Source organism: Solanum stenotomum, chromosome 1 (genome assembly GCF_019186545.1).
Source record: "Solanum stenotomum isolate F172 chromosome 1, ASM1918654v1, whole genome shotgun sequence".
Classification (NCBI taxonomy): domain Eukaryota; kingdom Viridiplantae; phylum Streptophyta; class Magnoliopsida; order Solanales; family Solanaceae; genus Solanum; species Solanum stenotomum.
Genome location: NC_064282.1, coordinates 12465856 through 12487004, shown reverse-complemented (window position 1 = coordinate 12487004; position 21149 = coordinate 12465856). Strand labels below are relative to the sequence as shown.

At 36.7% G+C, this 21149-nt stretch overlaps 1 protein-coding gene and 2 pseudogenes across 3 annotated transcripts; 1 reads left to right on the top strand and 2 right to left on the bottom strand.

The window, feature by feature from the left end:
- Positions 1–843: 843 nt before the first annotated feature.
- LOC125853352 (zeta-carotene desaturase, chloroplastic/chromoplastic-like) lies at positions 844–8929 on the bottom strand (annotated as a pseudogene). Its single transcript, XR_007445157.1, has 14 exons — positions 8701–8929; positions 7476–7600; positions 7180–7314; positions 6819–6891; positions 6597–6670; positions 5406–5510; positions 5053–5297; positions 4809–4897; positions 4623–4665; positions 4366–4522; positions 4128–4256; positions 3936–4008; positions 1688–1852; positions 844–1205 (listed from the first exon to the last, which is right to left on the bottom strand). The product of XR_007445157.1 is annotated as a zeta-carotene desaturase, chloroplastic/chromoplastic-like (transcript).
- On the bottom strand, positions 844–20728 carry LOC125853351 (zeta-carotene desaturase, chloroplastic/chromoplastic). 2 transcript variants are annotated; one of them, XM_049533022.1, is made up of 15 exons: positions 20253–20728; positions 19050–19174; positions 18754–18888; positions 18393–18465; positions 18171–18244; positions 16983–17087; positions 16633–16877; positions 16390–16477; positions 16203–16245; positions 15946–16102; positions 15710–15838; positions 15519–15591; positions 13445–13609; positions 12781–12962; positions 844–1022 (listed from the first exon to the last, which is right to left on the bottom strand). In XM_049533022.1, exons 1-14 carry the CDS (start codon positions 20437–20439, stop codon positions 12795–12797), a joined length of 1767 nt encoding a protein of 588 aa, XP_049388979.1. In that variant the 5' UTR covers positions 20440–20728; the 3' UTR covers positions 844–1022; positions 12781–12794. The 2 variants fall into 2 exon arrangements, with proteins under 2 accessions (XP_049388979.1, XP_049388977.1); XM_049533020.1 differs by lacking the exon at positions 844–1022 and having other exon boundaries at positions 12601–12962.
- On the top strand, positions 10498–11553 carry LOC125853364 (DNA damage-repair/toleration protein DRT102-like; annotated as a pseudogene).
- Positions 20729–21149: the final 421 nt, after the last annotated feature.

Below are 21149 nucleotides of genomic sequence, written 5' to 3'. Positions count from 1 at the left end.
GTGGTCGAAATATGCTGTAAAAAAGACAAAACTTAGCTCCTACAAAACTTATGTAGATAGATACATAAGTTTAGTGTTATGTCGTAAGAAGCATAACTTAGTTCCTATAGAACTTATGTCGATGGAGGTAAACGTTTTCTAAACTTATGTCGAGCGAATTAGACACTTATACTTATGCCGAATGACTTAATTTCTATAGAACTAATGCCAGACGAAACAAAAGTTCATGCTGAACAAAATTAGGTCATACATAAATGTACTTTGGCACACAACTTTTCATTAAATGAGCATTAGGGGCAAAAACTAAAGAGCACCCCCGAAGTAGGGGCAATCCGTGCAAAGACATAATTCATTTTACACATGGAGTTTTTCTGATGTTATCTTTAAGATAGATAATCTTGTTATTTTGAAGAAAAGAAAAGAATAAGTGAAAGATGAGAATTGAGATATGATATGATGGGTACTATTTTGGTATGTCAATGTACTCAGGTTGATTTCCTTTGTTAAAAAACAGCGAGTTGTGTTATTTGACAGTTATGTTTAATTAGTCAATCTTTCCGATCAAACAAGTCAACAGTGTTAATGTGTGTTTGTTGAACTTATCCATGTTTTCCTTACGCTACGCTACACTACATTGTTTGTTGAAGTGTGTGACCATCTCAGGACCTTTGTCTGCTCTGATACCATGTTGAAGTGTGTGACAATTTCATCTAAAAGCTTAAGCTGTTAGAGAGAGCGCACTTTTATTATGTGATTATATTCTCAACATTATAAAGTGTTCACAAAAGTAAAAGGCTCATAAGTCTCAGGTGTAACAAAGTTCTTCTCAATGATTCATGAAACAGCAATAAGATCCATTTCACTAATCTGGATTGTGGCAGAATAGATACATACATCACTATGAAGATATACTAATATTACATACATACAACATGTTTAAACCTTTTGATTTCCATCTTGTGGACTCAAAAATTAGAAGAATTCTTCCTTGTGCAATGCCTAACTGGGTTGTATTTGGATGACTTTGCAGTGAGTCATCAGACAAGACTCAACTCATCAGACAGGGTCACACCTTTAGAGATCTCGTTTAACTCAGCAGCAGTGATCTTTTTCCGCAACGCCACCAGCTGCTCTCCAACATTACATATGTATGCAGAAGCTTGCCTACCTGAAAGAGTTGCCCCTTCCATGCTATCGATGTAGTCCTGAAGAAAACAAGAATTTCCACACAAGATGAAACTTAACCAACCACAAGAACACCAGTCTAGTTGAGAATATCAGCGTGCTGATGTATCCCTGTGAAACGAAATATCACAGGTTGTATTGCATACTTGGCTGCAGCTCATTGTTAACATTCATATAAGAAATTTGTACAATTCGTTGTCATTCTATCATCCTGTTCATTCATATGATCTCTTCTTTACAACAATCAGATTTGGATACTATCAATGCATAACTATCTCATAAAGAATTCACACTTCTATAGACGGAATTCAATTTTCAGCCATCAACTTCTTTTTTTCGGGTAAATGTTGGCCAAACAGAGATTAAACTTGCCCAATAAAACTTTTGAGGTTGATTCACTTTATAACATGAACACAGTGATATCCCTTTTCCTTGAGTAGAAGCATCACATGTTTTATACACGGGATCTAAATAGTAAGAATTTAGGATAAAAGCAGGGTACCTGTTTTGTATATGAGCCAGCAAGAAAGAAATTTTCGACTGGCGTCTTCTGATCAGGTCTGAATGGGTCTTTACCAGGCCCTTCACGATATAAAGATTGTCCTAACTTCACAACTGATGACCAGGTAACCTCAAGACCTTGGGAAGAAGGAAATAATGCCAAAACCTGATACCAAAATATCACACATTAAGGAGCCACTTGATTCAAATACTAGTATGCAACTATTATAAGAAAGAACGATTACTCAAAGGTCACTTTTGTCATTAAATAGCTTAATCCTCATACTGCTAATACACACTCATTCTCACTAAATGTTCTAAACCCCATAAAATTAAACATTGATTTACATTTAACTTGATGCAAATATTATTTGTGACAGTTATTTCTTCTTATGCAGTCAATCAAATGCTACATTTTTTTCTGATAACCAAAGAAACTCGCAAGGGCAAGTGAAGTATAATTTGGAACTCAGGAGAAAATTAATCCGTCTCTCTGCCTCTTTCCACTTAAATACCTTTTTTTTTTTGTCTATAGTAGGTTTTGAATCCGCTACATGCGCATAACCCTACATATCATGCGATGCACTCTTACCATTAGACCAAAGCCTGTCACGGACTTAGAGTGTTGGCTAAAGTTCCGTGCGGCCCTTGACAATTTACTCACTACTCTTTCAAGATCTTGTAAATTCAAGGAAGCCTTTAAGACTTGGATCGCTAAGAGAATGCTTAAGAAAAGACTTAGAAAGAACAAAGAGAGAGTTTTGGAAGAAGGCATTTATATTGCTTTTGGAAGATTGCTTTACACTTGAGTGATGCCTTGCAAATGAGAGGCACCTCTATTTATACTACTTCCTAAGGACTAAAGTGCAATTAATATTTACATGAGAAGTCCCTAAAGTATTTACACATTGGCCCCCTTTCTAGAGAATTCTACATAGTCTAGAATTCTCCAAGGCTTTCTTGAAATATCTAAGGCATTCTAGAGTTCTTTCCTTAACTCTAGAAACCTCTACGCCTACTCGGCTGCAAAATTTGGGCTCGGATAGTGGCGGGACATGACACTAGACACTATATTAGTTATGCAGTGATTGTTTTTTCTTGTGCGATCAGACAAATGTTGAAAATCTCTATCCTACCATAATTCTCTTTTCTTTAGCCATCTGTTTTCTTTCTCGGGGTGGGGTGGAAGGAGGAAGTCTAGGCTGCCAAACCACCCACAGGTTCTGAAGTAATTGGCAATGTTTCTTTGAAATATAATTCTTAGTTTCAGGGATGCGAAATTCTATTCTAGGATGCTTCTCTTTAGAAAACATAATGCATGTGCATGACATCCAAAGAATCTAATTTTGATAGATTAACTCATCACCGTGTTTTTAAATAGTTGAAATTCCTTGAAGACGCAAAGCTTCATGTTTTTTTTTTGTGGGGAGTAGAAGGTGGGAAGGGGTACTGGGAGTCGAGTGCATGCATTTTGTAATAGACTCTCATAGGTGCCATGGAGCTACAATTTATTGGCAGTGTCATGGATTTTAAAATCCCTCAAGTACACTAGTGGCACAGATTTTAAAACCCAAATACTACTATAAAATAATTGACATTTGCTTTCCATTATTAAGCTTGTTTTGAAGTTTAAGGGCCTACTATTAAGACTATAACATGTGCTTCTAAGTTGCATTTACTTGGATTTTCAAACAGCAAGGTCACATATTACCTTTTTATCTTTTTCAGAGAGTACTTCCATTCGTTTATCGGTATAGGAAATTCAAAGAATAAACAGTATTGAGTCAATTATATCTATCTCCCCCTAGGGCTTTGGACTAGTGGAAAGGGCTCAACTTGTGTTGTGTGGGTTAGGCGCATGTCACGTATTCAAATCCTGTAACGGCAGAAAACATTGTATTTAAGTGGAGAAGGATATAGGGGTTGACCCGTTATCCACAGAGTTACAAATTGTGTGCCACCAGCCCTTGCGGATTCTCAGTTATTTAAAAAATAATTCTCTATCTCTATCCCTATATATTGTTTCCTGTTAAGTAAACTCATGGTTTAGTTTGATTTATGCTCCAGCTTAAGAATGTAATTGACGATATGTAGTTTGGACGATCTCTGTCCAGCAACATAAAATAGTGTTTTCCCTGGCATAATTTGTTACCTTATATCATCCACTAACACACATAAGAACATGTGGGTACCAAGGTTTTCCAGAAAAAAAAAAAAAAAAAAGAGGCTCGTATAAGAAGCTAAATTACCTGCTTTGTAACTCTTTTTATGATTTCATCATTTGGTAGAGGCATGTAAGGGTCACCAGGCGTAAGGATACATCTGGAGGCACCAAGATAGAGGAGAATAGATCAGAGAGGAACAAGATAACCAGAAGATTTAAATTTAATGTGTTGCTGAGCAAGTTATCTGATAGTACAGATAAGAACATAATTCCTTACTGAAGCAATGAGCCTTGTCCCTCAATGTAGTAATCATCTGGAGATGCCAATGCCAGATCTGCAAAGCAAGAGAAATCTGCATCTGGTGTATAAAGGAGATTGTCCAAACCTGCAGCGCGCTTCAATTGCCTGAATTACAGAGAGAATTGTTATCTAACACACAGATTTAGTATTTCTTTCATCATATAAAAATTTCATATTGAGAAGAATAGTTGCTTCTGAGCCAAAAATGTATCACCTCGAACGCTCCAAGTCCTGCAACTCTGTAACCCAGCCATTGTATCGTAGTTGTACGGTAACAACAGGCACTCCGACCAATTTGTAAATGTTGTCAAAGAATTCCAATTCCCTCCACTTCTGAGGTACCAATCTTTTAATTCCAGGGACATCACATGCTGCAATTAGATATCACCCAAAACAGTTTCAGTATTCATGCTGTTGGAAAGGAGGGAAATGAGGGAAAATACATGTCCAATCATATAGTTGATTACCAACCAGCCACATAGGCATCAGCTTTTACAATTTTCTTCTGAGTGGCCTGTACATAGACACGATAGCAGTTGATTAACACACAGAGACTTGTAAAGCAGCATGAAGTACTTATATATGCATAAAAACATTTGAACCTATTGAAAGATATTCTATTCAAAAGCAATAAAATTGATGAAAGAAAACTCTTACCTTTGACATGGCAAGCCCACTAACATACATGCTTCCATCAGAGGATGGTCTCATAGAGTACCTCTCTGCATCCCCACCTCAGATGGAACCTGTGAACAAAGAATAGATTCAGAGTAAGTTGAGTATAGCTAGTTCATTCAAGTGAAAATTTAAGGCCTAAATCCGCTAGTTCACAAAAAAGAGATAATTCAAGGTCTAAATCTGCTAATTCACAGTGCACAGCTGTTTCCATATTTGGTCTTACCTGCCCCCCTTGTCCATGATGTACTTCTTAATTGGACCACTCAAATAAACGTCAGGAGAACCTTTAAGCATGCATAATAGGGAAGCCTCTGTTTTTGTGGCAAGCAATGCAAATATAGTGAGCATACACCGAGCACTCATGTTGTCACAGTCAATGAATCCAAGAGCATATGCAACAGTATCCCACATCCTCTGGATGCTAGCACGCGTCCCACCTTTAGACAGAAACCACTCAGAAAAGCTTACCTGAAACAGACATTACATAATATAAGGAACAAGTAGTGGGGAGAGGACAGAAACAGACTATCTGACTTGTATACAAGAAGGAAAAAAGAAGAAGGAAATAACCCTTACATTATCTAGATTGCGTATCTGCTGCAATGCACCATCCGGATCAACTAAAGCCCGCACCACTGGACTAAGGGCAAGAGCTACAGCATTTCGAGCTTTATCATAAATCTGCCATTTAAAGGGAGGAACACGATAATGTCAATCACATATAATATGAGCATTGATCGGGGTTTCCAATAACAGCAACACATAGAAGACATCACATATCTCTGTTTATTTACGGGGAAAAAATTCAAAAGAGAAAAAAGAAGTTTGTTCCTCTCGGGTTTGCCTTTAGTTTTGCCTGTCAATTGTGCCCTCAAAGTGTTCTGACCCTCTCTTTATACCTTTCCCCACCAACAATTTCTTTTTTCATGATTGGATTAGGCCACTGCGTCTTTATAGTTTTACATGCATGTACATATATGCAGAAACAATACTTGCAAGCACTTTAGAACAAAGGTGGAAAAGAGAACTTTTTCAAGCAAATATCATTGCATACCATATGTAGCCGCCACACAAAGTGATAACCCCTCTCCATAAGGCGTTATCCCCAGTGTGAACCTTAACAGTAACTAACCTAGAAATGCCACATTAAAGGTAGATAATCTCATATTCCCACTTCTTCTCGGTACAGTGATGTTGTTATATGCTTGCAATCTACAAAATTCTCCGTCCTTACGTTCAAACAAGAAATATCTTATCATTCCCCAACCTTTTAACAACATAAGATGACATACAAAATAAGCACATATTATACATTGATATATTAAAAGGTGGCCTTCAATAGTGTAATCTTTCACCTTTCGATAGGTATTGTAGTACTTTCATAGTGCTGTGCTTGTGAATAATACTACCATTTCAAGAAAATGTATTGCCTATTCAGCAACTTAAGTTCTTAGTCTGTCTTTAAATTTACTGCCAAACAGCAATCTCGAAAATGTCATGGTTACACTCACATCCTGCCTCTCTCCTCCTACCAGCACCAAATTTAGACATCTGAATTTGTATTCTTCATCCTTCCTCTTAAGTTAAGAAGAAGAGTATTACTAGATGTATGCTAAATTTTCTAAGCAAGAAATGATATACTAACAGATTCCACCCACAAGTATGAGCAGAAGCACAAAAGTCAAATTTCAAAGGCAACCTTACCCTTAGTATAAGATATAGCATGAATTGAAAAATCAAAGTACGAAGAGGGCATTAGCATGTTACCTTTAACTGATTAGTAGACAGAAATGCATTAATTCCATGTAAGGGTGCTCCAACTGGAAAGCGAAAATCAAACTCTGCATTGAGGTATAGACCGCAAAGTATAAATAAAACAGACCATGTTAACTGTCATATATTGGAAGACATGTTCCTCGAGGAGTCATTTGTGAAAGCATTTTAAAGTTCCCCTAGATGAAAGATTTTGTATCACATATAAAATCATACCCCCTATTTCACCCCCTTTATTTACAAATGTGTGAGTATGCTCCTTCACTAGCAGATTTTTTTCAGCACCCACCTACATCAACCAGGAAAAAAGAAACAGAATTACGTAACTGATAAACATCAATAGGAAACCAAGAAAAAAACTATCAAGACTCCTTGTCACTTCAATATTCCATGTCCTACTATTAAATGAAGGTTAATCTTAGGCATTTCTACTGGCATAAATACTCAGCACAAACCTCACTCTAAAATATTGGAAATGCACTTTAACTATCAGTGAGCAATAATGCAGTTCTATTGCATGCTCAACCTCTCAGTAAGTTGAAATACTATAGAACTATGAATGGTGATCTCTGTGCACCTTTTTCAACAGACGGAACAGATTATTATAGCAACCAAAGAACACGTGCAGTCCCATTTCAATATGGTTCCCACGTCTATCAACATAAGAACCCACTTTCCCACCAATAAAAGTCCTTGATTCGTATATATCCACCTGAAAAAAAGTAGAAGACGTGATGTACTCCAGGTCACAGGGAAAAACACAAAGATTAAGACAACATTTTCTTGTTCATTTTTTTCATTTTTTGGTTAATAGTTTTGTTTTCGAGTGAATTGATTATAGCACTTCTTGAAAGGGATGTTAGGCTTCTGAACCTCATGTCCTTGATCCAAGAGCTCCACAGCAGTCGACATGCCTGCAAGCCCAGCTCCAATAATAGCTACTTTCAGCTTTGGCCCCCGATAATGTTCAGGCTCAGGTGGAAATAGCCCTTTTGGAGCTGCAAGTTGAAATTTTGGTTAAGCAGCAGTTCATTGACTTATACAACAGAAAATGTCCCTCCTGATATCATGGCACTATACCACAACTTCTATTTTACCTCATTTAGATACTTATTTTTTAATATTTTGTTACAACATCTAGTTTATCTTTAAGTTACACAAGAAGTATATATTTCAGGTGTCTAAAGAGAGAAGATTGAAATGATTGTGAAGTTCTTTTGATTTCCAATATTGCCTATGCTTTTGTTCCAATAATAGCTAAAGGAACCAAAAAGAAATCCTGATATTCTTGACATATCCAGTCCTAGACTGATCCTGACAAAGCAAGTAGACAAAAGCGAATTAGTTCATGCTTCTCACAATTTCATATTTTAATTATTTTTGCTCCGCCCTCTCCCCTTTCCCCCACCACAAACAAACACGTTTTCGTAGCTAAATTCAATCTGAAACTATTTGGAGCAAAAAGAGTATAAGAATCCATTCCTCAGACCTATGGCTGCTTACTCTTTTATAGGATTAGTGGTTTGGATGTGATGCACTGGCAGTAGTCCTTGCAAAGCAAAACTGAACATGAAATGCAAGAAGCCCTAGTTTGCTAAACATTATTCCTTTTAGACAAAGAAATCTATGATAGAAAAGAAAATATAAAAGTACAAAGAACCATCAACCTTAAAAATCCTATCTCCCACTGGCACTTCTGAATTCACAACATAGATTAAATACCACCCCTCTGAGTCAAATGATCCAAGTTTAAAGAGCAAAAGCTCAAAGAGTAATCGCAAATGTTCAATCAAGACACACTTGAAAACCAATTTTCTAAAAGAAACAAACGGCTGATATGCAAAGCATCCATCAAAACACAATATTAACCTCAATGTATGTGTCTTAGTACCCTTCAAAAAAATCTCATCTTCCACCAAAATTAGACAACAAAATCAAAAACCCAAATACAACTTCCCTGCAAAATATACGCACAGAAAAACACAAATTTACATAATACCCTTCCACAACTCAGTTCAATATCTCAAATTACAATCCAAGAATCCTTACTAACACACAAAATATGAAAAATCAAAATAGGAAAGTGGATAAAATTTACCGTTGGTACTCATATCAGAAACCATAGAGTCCAAATCAGCCCGAATAACCGACTTTCGGGTCACTAACCGGTTGGACAAACGGGTACCACCAAAAACCAAGAATCCAGGTGACCCATTTGGGAAAACATGTTTCTTTCCAGTAGCAGAAGTCGCAGGACAACAAAGATAAGCTGAAGAAGTAGCCATGGAATTGTTCTCTACCCAGTTATGTGTCTTGTTAAATATCAAGAAAATGGGTTAAACAAGAAAGAAAGCAAGAAAACAAAAGAAGAATTGGGTTTGTTTTGTAGCGAAGTGATGTGCGGTTGGTTAATGGATAAGACCACAGACAAAGGCAATGGTGCTGTGTTACCGCCACTACCACTTACTGAAATATAGTTCGCTTAAGCACCAAATTAGGAAAAAAAAAATTCGTCACTCCCATTTATAGATGCCACGCTAGACATCCTTGTGCTTTGGAGTTTCACTAATTTAAATTCATTCTAAATTACTAAAGATTTTTTCATATGACGATTCGAAATCAACACCTCTTGATTAATAAGAAAACAACTATATCCATTGCATCATTTATTTTTGACACTTTTTCTTTTAGTAAAATTAATCGCCACACATAATTTTAGCTATTAATCTCTGCCTTCACTCTAAGTTAAATTAAATCTTGAGTTAGAAAATTAAAGAAAAAGGAGAAATAGGGGTTTAATTCTGCTTTCTCCAGTTCAATTCTTGTTTTTTTTTTTTTTCTTATTAGAAAGGGCAGGGTGGTTTCTACTGCTGCTCCGCTGCACCCAATAATCAGAAAGTGAAAACCCAAACACCCAAGTTGTTGAAAATTGCAGTCAGTGGTGAACCGGCCCCTAACCGGTCCCCTATCCCGAATCCCTCCCAAACCGCGATAAGTGACTGGACCGGGTCCGGCGAGCCGATTCTCGAACCGATCGCGATTCGGGGGGGGCCGACCCGGTCCCCTGCCAGCCCTAGGGCGGAGCCAGGATATAATAAAAGATTCAGTCGGATAATGAATTTTCTTTATCAGAAAATTATACTCCCTTCATCCCATTTTATGTGAGGTAGTTTGACTCGGCGCGAAGTTTAAGAAAGAAATGAAGACCTTTTAAAACTTGTGGTCCAAAATAAATGATATAGATTTGTGTGGCTGTAAATTATTTCATTAAGGATAAAATATACATTTTATAGTTGAATTGTTAGTTAATATAGAAATGTGTCATTCTTTTTTAGACTGACTAAAAAGAAAAGTAAGTTACATAAATTGAGACAGAGGGAGTATTATATATAAGGTTAAAATTATTTGATTAATAACCTGCATACATAAGTGAGTAAGTGTTTAAAAAAGAAAGTTTTTTTTCCTCTAATTTATTTCAAAATATCACATGATATTTTAATACATTATATATATATATATATATATATTTATTTTTATTTATTTTTATTTTTTATTTTTTTTTTTATTTTTTTTATTTATTTTTTTTAATTTAAGAATACAAGATTCAAAATTAAGACAAATCAATTTAAACAGAACAAATATTTTCTATCAATTGCATTAGTTTCTTGTATTTATAAGAGAGAAAGTTGAAAAGAAAATATATGTAAATAAATATAGAATAGGATATTACCTTTTTGGTCTTTCGAAAACTGTCTCTAAAGTAGTAGTGAGGTTTGGTATATTTTATACTGATCTCACTTAATTTCATTAAATACGTTATTGTATTGTTATTGTTAAGCACAAAATTTGTTACAAAATGACAGTCCATAATTCATGTAGAAGTCACAGCAGTTTGTGTAAGTCAATACTGAATAGTGAGTGAATCATCTTCTCCCAAATCTCTCTCATCTCATGGCTCAACAATCCACTAAACGACCCTTGAAAATCATCGCCGGCGCCGATTCTTTCGGCTGCAACCTCAAAGAAGTCTTAGTTTCTCAACTCCGTGCTCTCAACATCCAAGTCGATGACCTCGGAACCGACAAATACTACTCTGTCGGCGAAGAAATCGGCCGCCGAGTTAGTCAAGCCGCTGATGACCCCGCCGTTGAGACTCGAGGACTCGTCGCTTGTGGTACCGGCGTCGGAGTGGCCATTTTCGCTAACAAGTTCCCCGGTGTCTATGCTGCCACGTGTCTTAACCCGGACGAAGCCCGGAATGCTCGTTCCATCAATAATTGCAACGTTCTCGCTGTTTCCGGCATGAATACCACGCCGGAGGTAGCTTCGGACGTTCTGAAGACGTTTCTAGAAACACCGTTTAAGTCTCCTTGCCCCGCTTCTGGATCTAACCCATGGCCCGACGAAATCGACCAATTTTTAGAAAATTCGGTTAATGAAATGAACAAAATTGGTACTCCGAAACCAGTGGAATCCTCTAGTGATTGTCATCTTTGTTCATTGGTGAAGTCCAGAGAGTTCAATGCTGTGGACATAATGCCCGGTGGTTCAATTTCCATAGTGAGGGAGAGTCCTACTTCAGCATTTGTGCGGTTCACTGCAGGGGCGTCGAGCCGGCGCATTATCATACATTCGGGCATGATCTTGTGGTGTTAAAAGGTAGTAAAAGGGTTTGGAATTTGAGTAAAGGGGAGAAATATGATTTGGGTATTGGGGATTACTTGTTTACACCAGCTGGGGATGTGCATAGAGTGAAGTATTTTGAAGATACAGAGTTCTTTATCAAGTGGGAAGGACAGTGGGATTTGTTCCTGGATGAGGATCATGCTGCTGCCAATGCTGCAATCGATAAGGAGAAGGAGAACTGATTAATCCCAGTGAGTGCAATGCTTAACTACACTAGCTTTTGCATGTATTTCATGCTAATGAAGAAATATTTTAAAATAATATGAGTACATACAATATTATAATAGGTGTGCTTAAAATAGTACTACTGGTATTTTATATTCAAGAACAACTACTATGCCAGGAGTAAAGAGATGCTACTATTATTTAATTAAATGGAAGCTTTTGTCCCCAAACTTGGTTATTTGTAACAGTCATTAGCATGAATAAGACGTGGTCTTTAAATTTTGTTCTTTAAGTAACAAAAAGAGTGGTCGAAATATGCTGTAAAAAAGACAAAACTTAGCTCCTACAAAACTTATGTAGATAGATACATAAGTTTAGTGTTATGTCGTAAGAAGCATAACTTAGTTCCTATAGAACTTATGTCGATGGAGGTAAACGTTTTCTAAACTTATGTCGAGCGAATTAGACACTTATACTTATGCCGAATGACTTAATTTCTATAGAACTAATGCCAGACGAAACAAAAGTTCATGCTGAACAAAATTAGGTCATACATAAATGTACTTTGGCACACAACTTTTCATTAAATGAGCATTAGGGGCAAAAACTAAAGAGCACCCCCGAAGTAGGGGCAATCCGTGCAAAGACATAATTCATTTTACACATGGAGTTTTTCTGATGTTATCTTTAAGATAGATAATCTTGTTATTTTGAAGAAAAGAAAAGAATAAGTGAAAGATGAGAATTGAGATATGATATGATGGGTACTATTTTGGTATGTCAATGTACTCAGGTTGATTTCCTTTGTTAAAAAACAGCGAGTTGTGTTATTTGACAGTTATGTTTAATTAGTCAATCTTTCCGATCAAACAAGTCAACAGTGTTAATGTGTGTTTGTTGAACTTATCCATGTTTTCCTTACGCTACGCTACACTACATTGTTTGTTGAAGTGTGTGACCATCTCAGGACCTTTGTCTGCTCTGATACCATGTTGAAGTGTGTGACAATTTCATCTAAAAGCTTAAGCTGTTAGAGAGAGCGCACTTTTATTATGTGATTATATTCTCAACATTATAAAGTGTTCACAAAAGTAAAAGGCTCATAAGTCTCAGGTGTAACAAAGTTCTTCTCAATGATTCATGAAACAGCAATAAGATCCATTTCACTAATCTGGATTGTGGCAGAATAGATACATACATCACTATGAAGATATACTAATATTACATACATACAACATGTTTAAACCTTTTGATTTCCATCTTGTGGACTCAAAAATTAGAAGAATTCTTCCTTGTGCAATGCCTAACTGGGTTGTATTTGGATGACTTTGCAGTGAGTCATCAGACAAGACTCAACTCATCAGACAGGGTCACACCTTTAGAGATCTCGTTTAACTCAGCAGCAGTGATCTTTTTCCGCAACGCCACCAGCTGCTCTCCAACATTACATATGTATGCAGAAGCTTGCCTACCTGAAAGAGTTGCCCCTTCCATGCTATCGATGTAGTCCTGAAGAAAACAAGAATTTCCACACAAGATGAAACTTAACCAACCACAAGAACACCAGTCTAGTTGAGAATATCAGCGTGCTGATGTATCCCTGTGAAACGAAATATCACAGGTTGTATTGCATACTTGGCTGCAGCTCATTGTTAACATTCATATAAGAAATTTGTACAATTCGTTGTCATTCTATCATCCTGTTCATTCATATGATCTCTTCTTTACAACAATCAGATTTGGATACTATCAATGCATAACTATCTCATAAAGAATTCACACTTCTATAGACGGAATTCAATTTTCAGCCATCAACTTCTTTTTTTCGGGTAAATGTTGGCCAAACAGAGATTAAACTTGCCCAATAAAACTTTTGAGGTTGATTCACTTTATAACATGAACACAGTGATATCCCTTTTCCTTGAGTAGAAGCATCACATGTTTTATACACGGGATCTAAATAGTAAGAATTTAGGATAAAAGCAGGGTACCTGTTTTGTATATGAGCCAGCAAGAAAGAAATTTTCCACTGGCGTTTTCTGATCAGGTCTGAATGGGTCTTTACCAGGCCCTTCACGATATAAAGATTGTCCTATCTTCACAACTGATGACCAGGTAACCTCAAGACCTTGGGAAGAAGGAAATAATGCCAAAACCTGATACCAAAATATCTTACACATTAAGGAGCCACTCGATTCAAATACTAGTATGCAAGTATCATAAGAAAGAACGATTACTCAAAGGTCACTTTTGTCATTAAATAGCTTAATCCTCATACTGCTAATACACTCATTCTCACTAAATGTTCTATACCCCATAAAAATAAACATTGATTTATATATAACTTAATGCAAATATTAATTTTGACAATTATTTCTTCTTATGCAGTCAATCAAATGCTACACTTTTTTCTGATAACCAAAGAAACTCGCAAGGGGAAGTGAAGTATAATTTGGAAAGTTAGTCCGTCTCTCTGCCTCTTTCCACTTAAATACTTTTTTTTTTTTGTCTATAGTAGGTTTTGAATCCGCTACATGCGCATAACCCTACATATCATGCGATGCACTCTTACCACTAGACCAAAGCCTACACGCTATATTAGTTATGCAGTGATTGTTTTTTCTTGTGTGGCCAGACAAATGTTGAAAATCTCTATCCTACCATAATTCTCTTTTCTTTAGCCATCTGTTTTCTTTCTCGGGGTGGGGGTTTTGGGGGTTTTGGGGGGGGGTGGAAGGAGGAAGTCTAGGCTGCCAAGACCACCCATAGGTTCTGAAGTAATCGGCAATGTTTCTTTGAAATATAATTCTTACTTTCAGGGATGCAAAATTCTAATCCGGGATGCTTCTCTTTAGAAAACATAATGCATGTGCATGACATCCAAAGAATCCAATTTTGATAGATTAATTCATCATCGTGTTTTTACATAGTTGAAATTCCTTGAAGATGCAAAGCTTCATGTTTTTTTTTTGTGAGGAGTAGCAGGTGGGGAGGGGTACTGGGAGTCGAGTCCATGCATTTTGTAATAGACTCTCATAGGTGCCATCGAGCTACAATTTATTGGCAGTGTCATGGATTTAAAAATCACTCGAGCACAATAGTGGCACAGATTTTAAAACCCAAATACTACTAGAAAATAATTGACATTTGCTTTCCATTAAGTTTGTTTTGAAGTTTAAGTGCCTAGGATGATTTGCTTCTGCAATAACATATCCTACCGGGTCATTTGCTTCTGCAATAGCTTAACTCAGATCCCCTGAGAGCTTCCATTTTTAGTTTTGGTCTGTGACCGTGTCTCTTGTTGATTAGTTCATTTGAACCAATTTTTTTTTTTTATGACGAGGGAAACCCGCAGCTGCTACCCTTTGGGTGCGCATAGGGTAAAACCCCCCTCCTATGCAATAGCTCGCAAACCACATAGAAGAGGTATCCCTCATCTGAACCAATTATGTCAACAAAGAACTGTTAAGACTCTAGCATGTGCTTCTAAGTTGCATTTACTTGGATTTTCAAACAGCAAGGTCACATATTACCTTTTTATCTTTTTTAGAGAGTACTTCCATTCTTTTCTCGGTATAGGAAATTCAAAGATGAAATGGTATTGAGTCAATTATATCTATCTCGCTCCTAGGGCTTTGGACTAGTGGAAAGGGCACAACTTGTGATGTGTGGGTTAGGCGCATGTCACGTATTCAAACCCTGTCACGGCAGAAAACATTGTATTTAAGTGGAGAAGGACATAGGGGTTGATCTGTTATCCACAGAGTTACAAATTGTGTGCCACTAGCCCTTGCGGATTCTCAGTTATTTAAAAAATAATCTCTATCTCTATCCCTATATGTTGTTTCCTGTTAAGTAAAATCATGGTTTAGTTTGATTTATGCTCCAGCTTAAGAATGTAATTGATGATATGTAGTTTGGACGATCTCTGTCCGGCAACATAAAATAGTGTTTTCCCTGGCAAAATTTGTTACCATATATCATCCACTAACACATATAAGAACATGTGGGTACCAAGGTTTTCCAGAAAGAAAAAAAAGAGGCTCGTATAAGAAGCTAAATTACCTGCTTTGTAACTCTTTTTATGATTTCATCATTTGGTAGAGGCATGTAAGGGTCACCAGGCGTAAGGACACATCTGGAGGCACCAAGATAGAGGAGAATAGATCAGAGAGGAACAAGATAACCAGAAGATTTAAATCTAATGAGTTGCTGAGCAGTTATCTGATAGTAAAGATAAGAACATAATTCCTTACTGAAGCAATGAGCCTTGTCCCTCAATGTAGTAATCATCCGGAGATGCCAATGCAAGATCTGCAAAGCAAGAGAAATCTGCATCTGGTGTATACAGGAGATTGTCCAAACCTGCAGCCCGCTTCAATTGCCTGAATTACAGAGAGAATTGTTATCTAACACAGATTTAGTATTTCTTTCATCATATAAAAATTTCATATTGAGAAAAATAGTTGCTTCTGAGCCACAAATGTATCACCTCGAACGCTCCAAGTCCTGCAACTCTGTAACCCAGCCATTGTATCGTAGTTGTACGGTAACAACAGGCACTCCGACCAATTTGTAAATGTTGTCAAAGAATTCCAATTCCCTCCACTTCTGAGGTACCAATCTTTTAATTCCAGGGACATCACATGCTGCAATTAGGTATCACCCAAAACAATTTCAGTTTTCATGCTGTTGGAAAGGAGGGAAATGAGGGAAAATACATGTCCAATCATATAGTTGATTACCAACCAGCCACATAGGCATCAGCTTTTACAATTTTCTTCTGAGTGGCCTGTACATAGACACGATAGCAGTTGATTAACACACACAGACTTGTAAAGCAGCATGAAGTACTTATATATGCATAAAAAACACTTGAACCTATTGAAAGATATTCTATTCAAAAGCAATAAAATTGATGAAAGAAAACTCTTACCTTTGACATGGCAAGCCCACTAACATACATGCTTCCATCAGAGGATGTCTCATAGAGTACCTCTCTGCATCCCCACCTCAGATGGAACCTGTGAACAAAGAATAGATTCAGAGTAAGTTGAGTATAGCTAGTTCATTCAAGAGAAAATTTAAGGCCTAAATCTGCTAGTTCACAAAAAAGAGATAATTCGAGGTCCAAATCTGCTAATTCACAGTGCACAGCTGTTTCCATATTTGGTCTTACCTGCCCCCCTTGTCCATGATGTACTTCTTAATTGGACCACTCAAATAAACGTCAGGAGAACCTTTAAGCATGCGTAATAGGGAAGCCTCCGTTTTTGTGGCAAACAATGCAAATATAGTGAGCATACACCGAGCACTCATGTTGTCACAGTCAATGAATCCAAGAGCATATGCAACAGGATCCCACATCCTCTGGATGCTAGCACGCGTCCCACCTTTAGACAGAAACCACTCAGAAAAGCTTACCTGAAACAGACATTACATAATATAAGGAACAAGTAGTGGGGAGAGGAAAGAAACAGACCATCTGACTTGTAAAGAAGAAGGAAAAAAGAAGGAAATAACCCTTACATTATCTAGATTGCGTATCTGCTGCAATGCACCATCCGGATCAACTAAAGCCCGCACCACTGGACTAAGGGCAAGAGCTACAGCGTTTCGAGCTTTATCGTAAATCTGTCATTTAAAGGGAGGAACACGTTAACGTCAATCACATATTATATGAGCATTGATCGGGGTTTCCAACAACAGCAACACATAAAAGACATCACATATCTCTGTTTATTTATGGGGAAAAAGCTCAAAAGAGACAAAAAGAAGTTGTTCCTCTCGAGTTTGCCTTTAGTTTTGCCTGTCAATTGTGTCCTCAAAGTGTTCTGACCCTCTCTTTATACCTTTCCCCACCAACAATTTCTCTTTCCATGATTGGATTAGGCCACTGCGTCTTTATAGTTTTACATGCAAGTACATATATGCAGAAACAATACTTGCAAGCACTTTAGAACAAAGGTGGAAAAGAGAACTTTTTTAAGCAAATATCATTGCATACCATATGTAGCCGCCACACAAAGTGATAACCCCTCTCCCAGTGCAAACCTTAACAGTAACTAACCTAGTAATGCCACATTAAAGGTAGATAATCTCATATTCCCACTTCTTCTTGGTACAGTGATGTTGTTATATGCTTGCAATCTACAAAGTTCTCCGTCCTTACGTTCAAACAATAAATACCTCATTATTCCCCAACCGTTTAACAACATAAGATGACATACAAAATAAGCACATATTATACATTGATATATTAAAAGGTGGCCTTCAATAGTGTAATCTTTCGCCTTTCGATGTATTGCAGTACTTTCTTAGTGCTGTGCTTGTGAATAATACTACCATTTCAAGAAAATGCATTGCCTATTCAGCAACTTAACCTCTTAGTCTGTCTTTAAATTTACTGCCAAACAGCAATCTCGAAAATGTCATGGTGCACCTTACCCTCACATCCTGCTTCTCTCCTCCTACCCGCACCAAATTTAGACTTCTGAATTTTTATTCTTCATCCTTCCTCTTTAAGTTAAGGAGAAGAAGAAGAGTATTACTAGATGTATGCTAAATTTCCTAAGCAAGAAATGATATACTAACAGATTCCACCCACAAGTATGAGCAGCAGCACACAAGTCAAATTTCAAAGGCAACCTTACTCCTTAGTATAAGATATAGCATGAATTGAAAAATCAAAGTACGAAGAGGGCATTAGCATGTTACCTTTAACTGATTAGTAGACAAAAATGCATTAATTCCATGTAAGGGTGCTCCAACCGGAAAGCGGAAATCAAGCTCTGCATTGCGGGTATAGACCACAAAGTATAAATAAAACAGACCATGTTAACCGTATATATTGGAAGACATGCTCCTTGAGAAGCCATTTGTGAAAGCATTTTAAAGTTCCCCTAGATGAAAGATTTTATATCACATATAAAATCATACCCCCTATTTCACCCCCTTTATTTACAAATGTGTGAGTATGCTCCTTCACTAGCAGATTTTTTTCAGCACCCACCTACATCAACCAGGAAAAAAGAAATAGAATTACTAAACTGATAAACATCAACAGGAAACCAAAAAAAAAACTATCAAGACTCCTTGGCACTTCAATATTCCATGTCCTACTATTAAATGAAGGTTAATCTTAGGCATTTCTACTGGCATAAATACTCAGCACAAACCTTACTCTAAATTATTGAAAATGCACTTTAAATATTAGTGAGCAATAATGCAGTTATATTGCATGCTCAACCACTCAGTAAGTTGAAATACTATAGAACTATGAATGGCAAGCTCTGTGCACCTTTTTCAACAGACGGAACAGATTATTATAGCAACCAAAGAACACGTGCAGTCCCATTTCAATGTGGTTCCCACGTCTATCAACAAAAGAACCCACTTTCCCACCAATAAAAGTCCTTGATTCATATATATCCACCTGAAAAAAAGTAGAAGGCATGATGTATTCCAGGTCACAGGGAAAAACACAAAGATAAAGACAACTTTTTCTTGTTCATTTTTTTCATTTTTTGATTAATAGTTTTGTTTTCGAGTGAATTGATTATAGCACTTCTTGAAAGGGATGTTAGGCTTCTGAACCTCATGTCCTTGATCCAAGAGCTCCACAGCAGTCGACATGCCTGCAAGCCCAGCTCCAATAATAGCTACTTTCAGCTTTGGCCCCCGATAATGTTCAGGCTCAGGTGGAAATAGCCCTTTTGGAGCTACAAGTTGAAATTTTGGTTAAGCAGCAGTCATTGACTTATACAACAGAAAATGTCCCTCCTGATTTCATGGCACTATACCACAACTTCTATTTTACCTCAATTAGATACTTCTTTTTCAATATTTTGGTACAACATCTAGTTTATCTTTAAGTTACACAAGAAGTATATATTTCAGGTGTCTAAAGAGAGAAGATTGAAACAATTGTGAAGTTCTTTTGATTTCCAATATTGCCTGTGCTTTTGTTTCTATAATTGCTAAAGGAACCAAAAAGAAATCCTGATATTCTTGACATATCCAGTCCTAGACTGATCCTGATAAAGCAAGTAGACAAAAGCAAATGAGTTCATGCTACTCACAATTTCATATTTTAATCATTTTTGCCCCGCCCTCTCCCCTTTCCCCCACCGCAAACAAACACGTTTTCGTAGCTAAATTCAATCTGAAACTATTTGGAGCAAAAAGAGTATAAGAATCCATTCCTCTGACCTATGGCTGCTTACTCTTTTATTGAATTAGTGGTTTGGATGTGATGCATTGGCAGTAGTCCTTGCAAAGCAAAACTGAACATGAAATGCAAGAAGCCCTAGTTTGCTAAACATTATTCCTTTTAGACAAAGAAATCTATGATAACAAAGAACCATCAACCTTAAAAATCCTATCTCCCACTGGCACTTCTGAATTCACAACATAGATTAAATACCACCCCTCTGAGTCAAATGATCCAAGTTTAAAGAGCAAAAGCTCAAAGAGTAATCGCAAATGTTCAATCAAAACACACTCGAAAACTAATTTCTAAAAGAAACAAACGGCTGATATGCAAAGCATCCATCAAAACACATATTAACCTCAATGTATGTGTTTTAGTACCCTTCAAAAAAATCTCATCTTCCACCAAAATTAGACAACAAAATCAAAAACCCAAATACAACTTCCCTGCAAAATATACGCACAGAAAAACACAAATTTACATAATACCCTTCCACAACTCAGTTCAATATCTCAAATTACAATCCAAGAATCCTTACTAACACACAAAATATGAAAAATCAAAAGAGGAAAGTGGATAAAATTTACCGTTGGTACTCATATCAGAAACCATAGAGTCCAAATCAGCCCGAATAACCGACTTTCGGGTCACTAACCGGTTGGACAAACGGGTACCACCAAAAACCAAGAATCCAGGTGACCCATTTGGGAAAACATGTTTCTTTCCAGTAGCAGAAGTCGCAGGACAACAAAGATAAGCTGAAGAAGTAGCCATGGAATTGTTCTCTACCCAGTTATGTGTCTTGTTAAATATCAAGAAAATGGGTTAAACAAGAAAGAAAGAAAACAAAAGAAGAAGAAAGGGTATCTAAAGATTAGAAGATACCATAACTGGCCTAGAGAAATTCTTACTTAATTGGTGCTAAATTGCAGTTAGATGCCGTAGTAGAATTGGGTTTGTTTTGTAGTGAAGTGATGTGCGGTTGGTTAATGGATGAGACCACAGACAAAGGCAATGGTGTTGTGTTACCGCCACTACCACTTACTGAAATATAGTGCGCTTAAGCACCAAATTAGAAAAAAAAAATTAGTCACTCCCATTTATAGATGCCACCCTAGACATCCGTGTGCTTTAGAGTCTGACTAATTTAAATTCATACTAAATTACTAAAGATTTTTTCATATGAGGATTCGAAATCAACACCTCTTGATTAATGAGAAAATAACTCTATACATTGTATCATTTATTTTTGACACTTTTTCTTTTAGTAAAATTAACCGCCACACATAATTTTAGCTATCAATCTCTGCCTTCACTCTAAGTTAAATTAAATCTTAGAGTTAGAAAATTAAAGAAAAAGGAGAAATAGGGGTTTAATTCTTGGAATATCAACAAATTTTGATTTTAATTTTTGTGATTTTTAATTTTAATTAATTAATAAAAACGTGTATTTTAGTTTTTATGTTTGTATTTTTTTTTTCAAA

What these genes read in the sequence shown, in the direction of transcription:
- LOC125853351 (XM_049533022.1), bottom strand. Translation starts at nt 20,439, where the DNA reads ATGGCTACTTCTTCAGCTTATCTTTGTTGTCCTGCGACTTCTGCTACT. An exon ending in GTGGGCTTGCCATGTCAAAG is followed by an intron (nt 16,246 to 16,389) that starts GTAAGAGTTTTC and finishes GTCTATGTACAG; the next exon opens with GCCACTCAGAAGAAAATTGT. An exon ending in CAGGACTTGGAGCGTTCGAG is followed by an intron (nt 15,839 to 15,945) that starts GTGATACATTTG and finishes TCTGTAATTCAG; the next exon opens with GCAATTGAAGCGGGCTGCAG.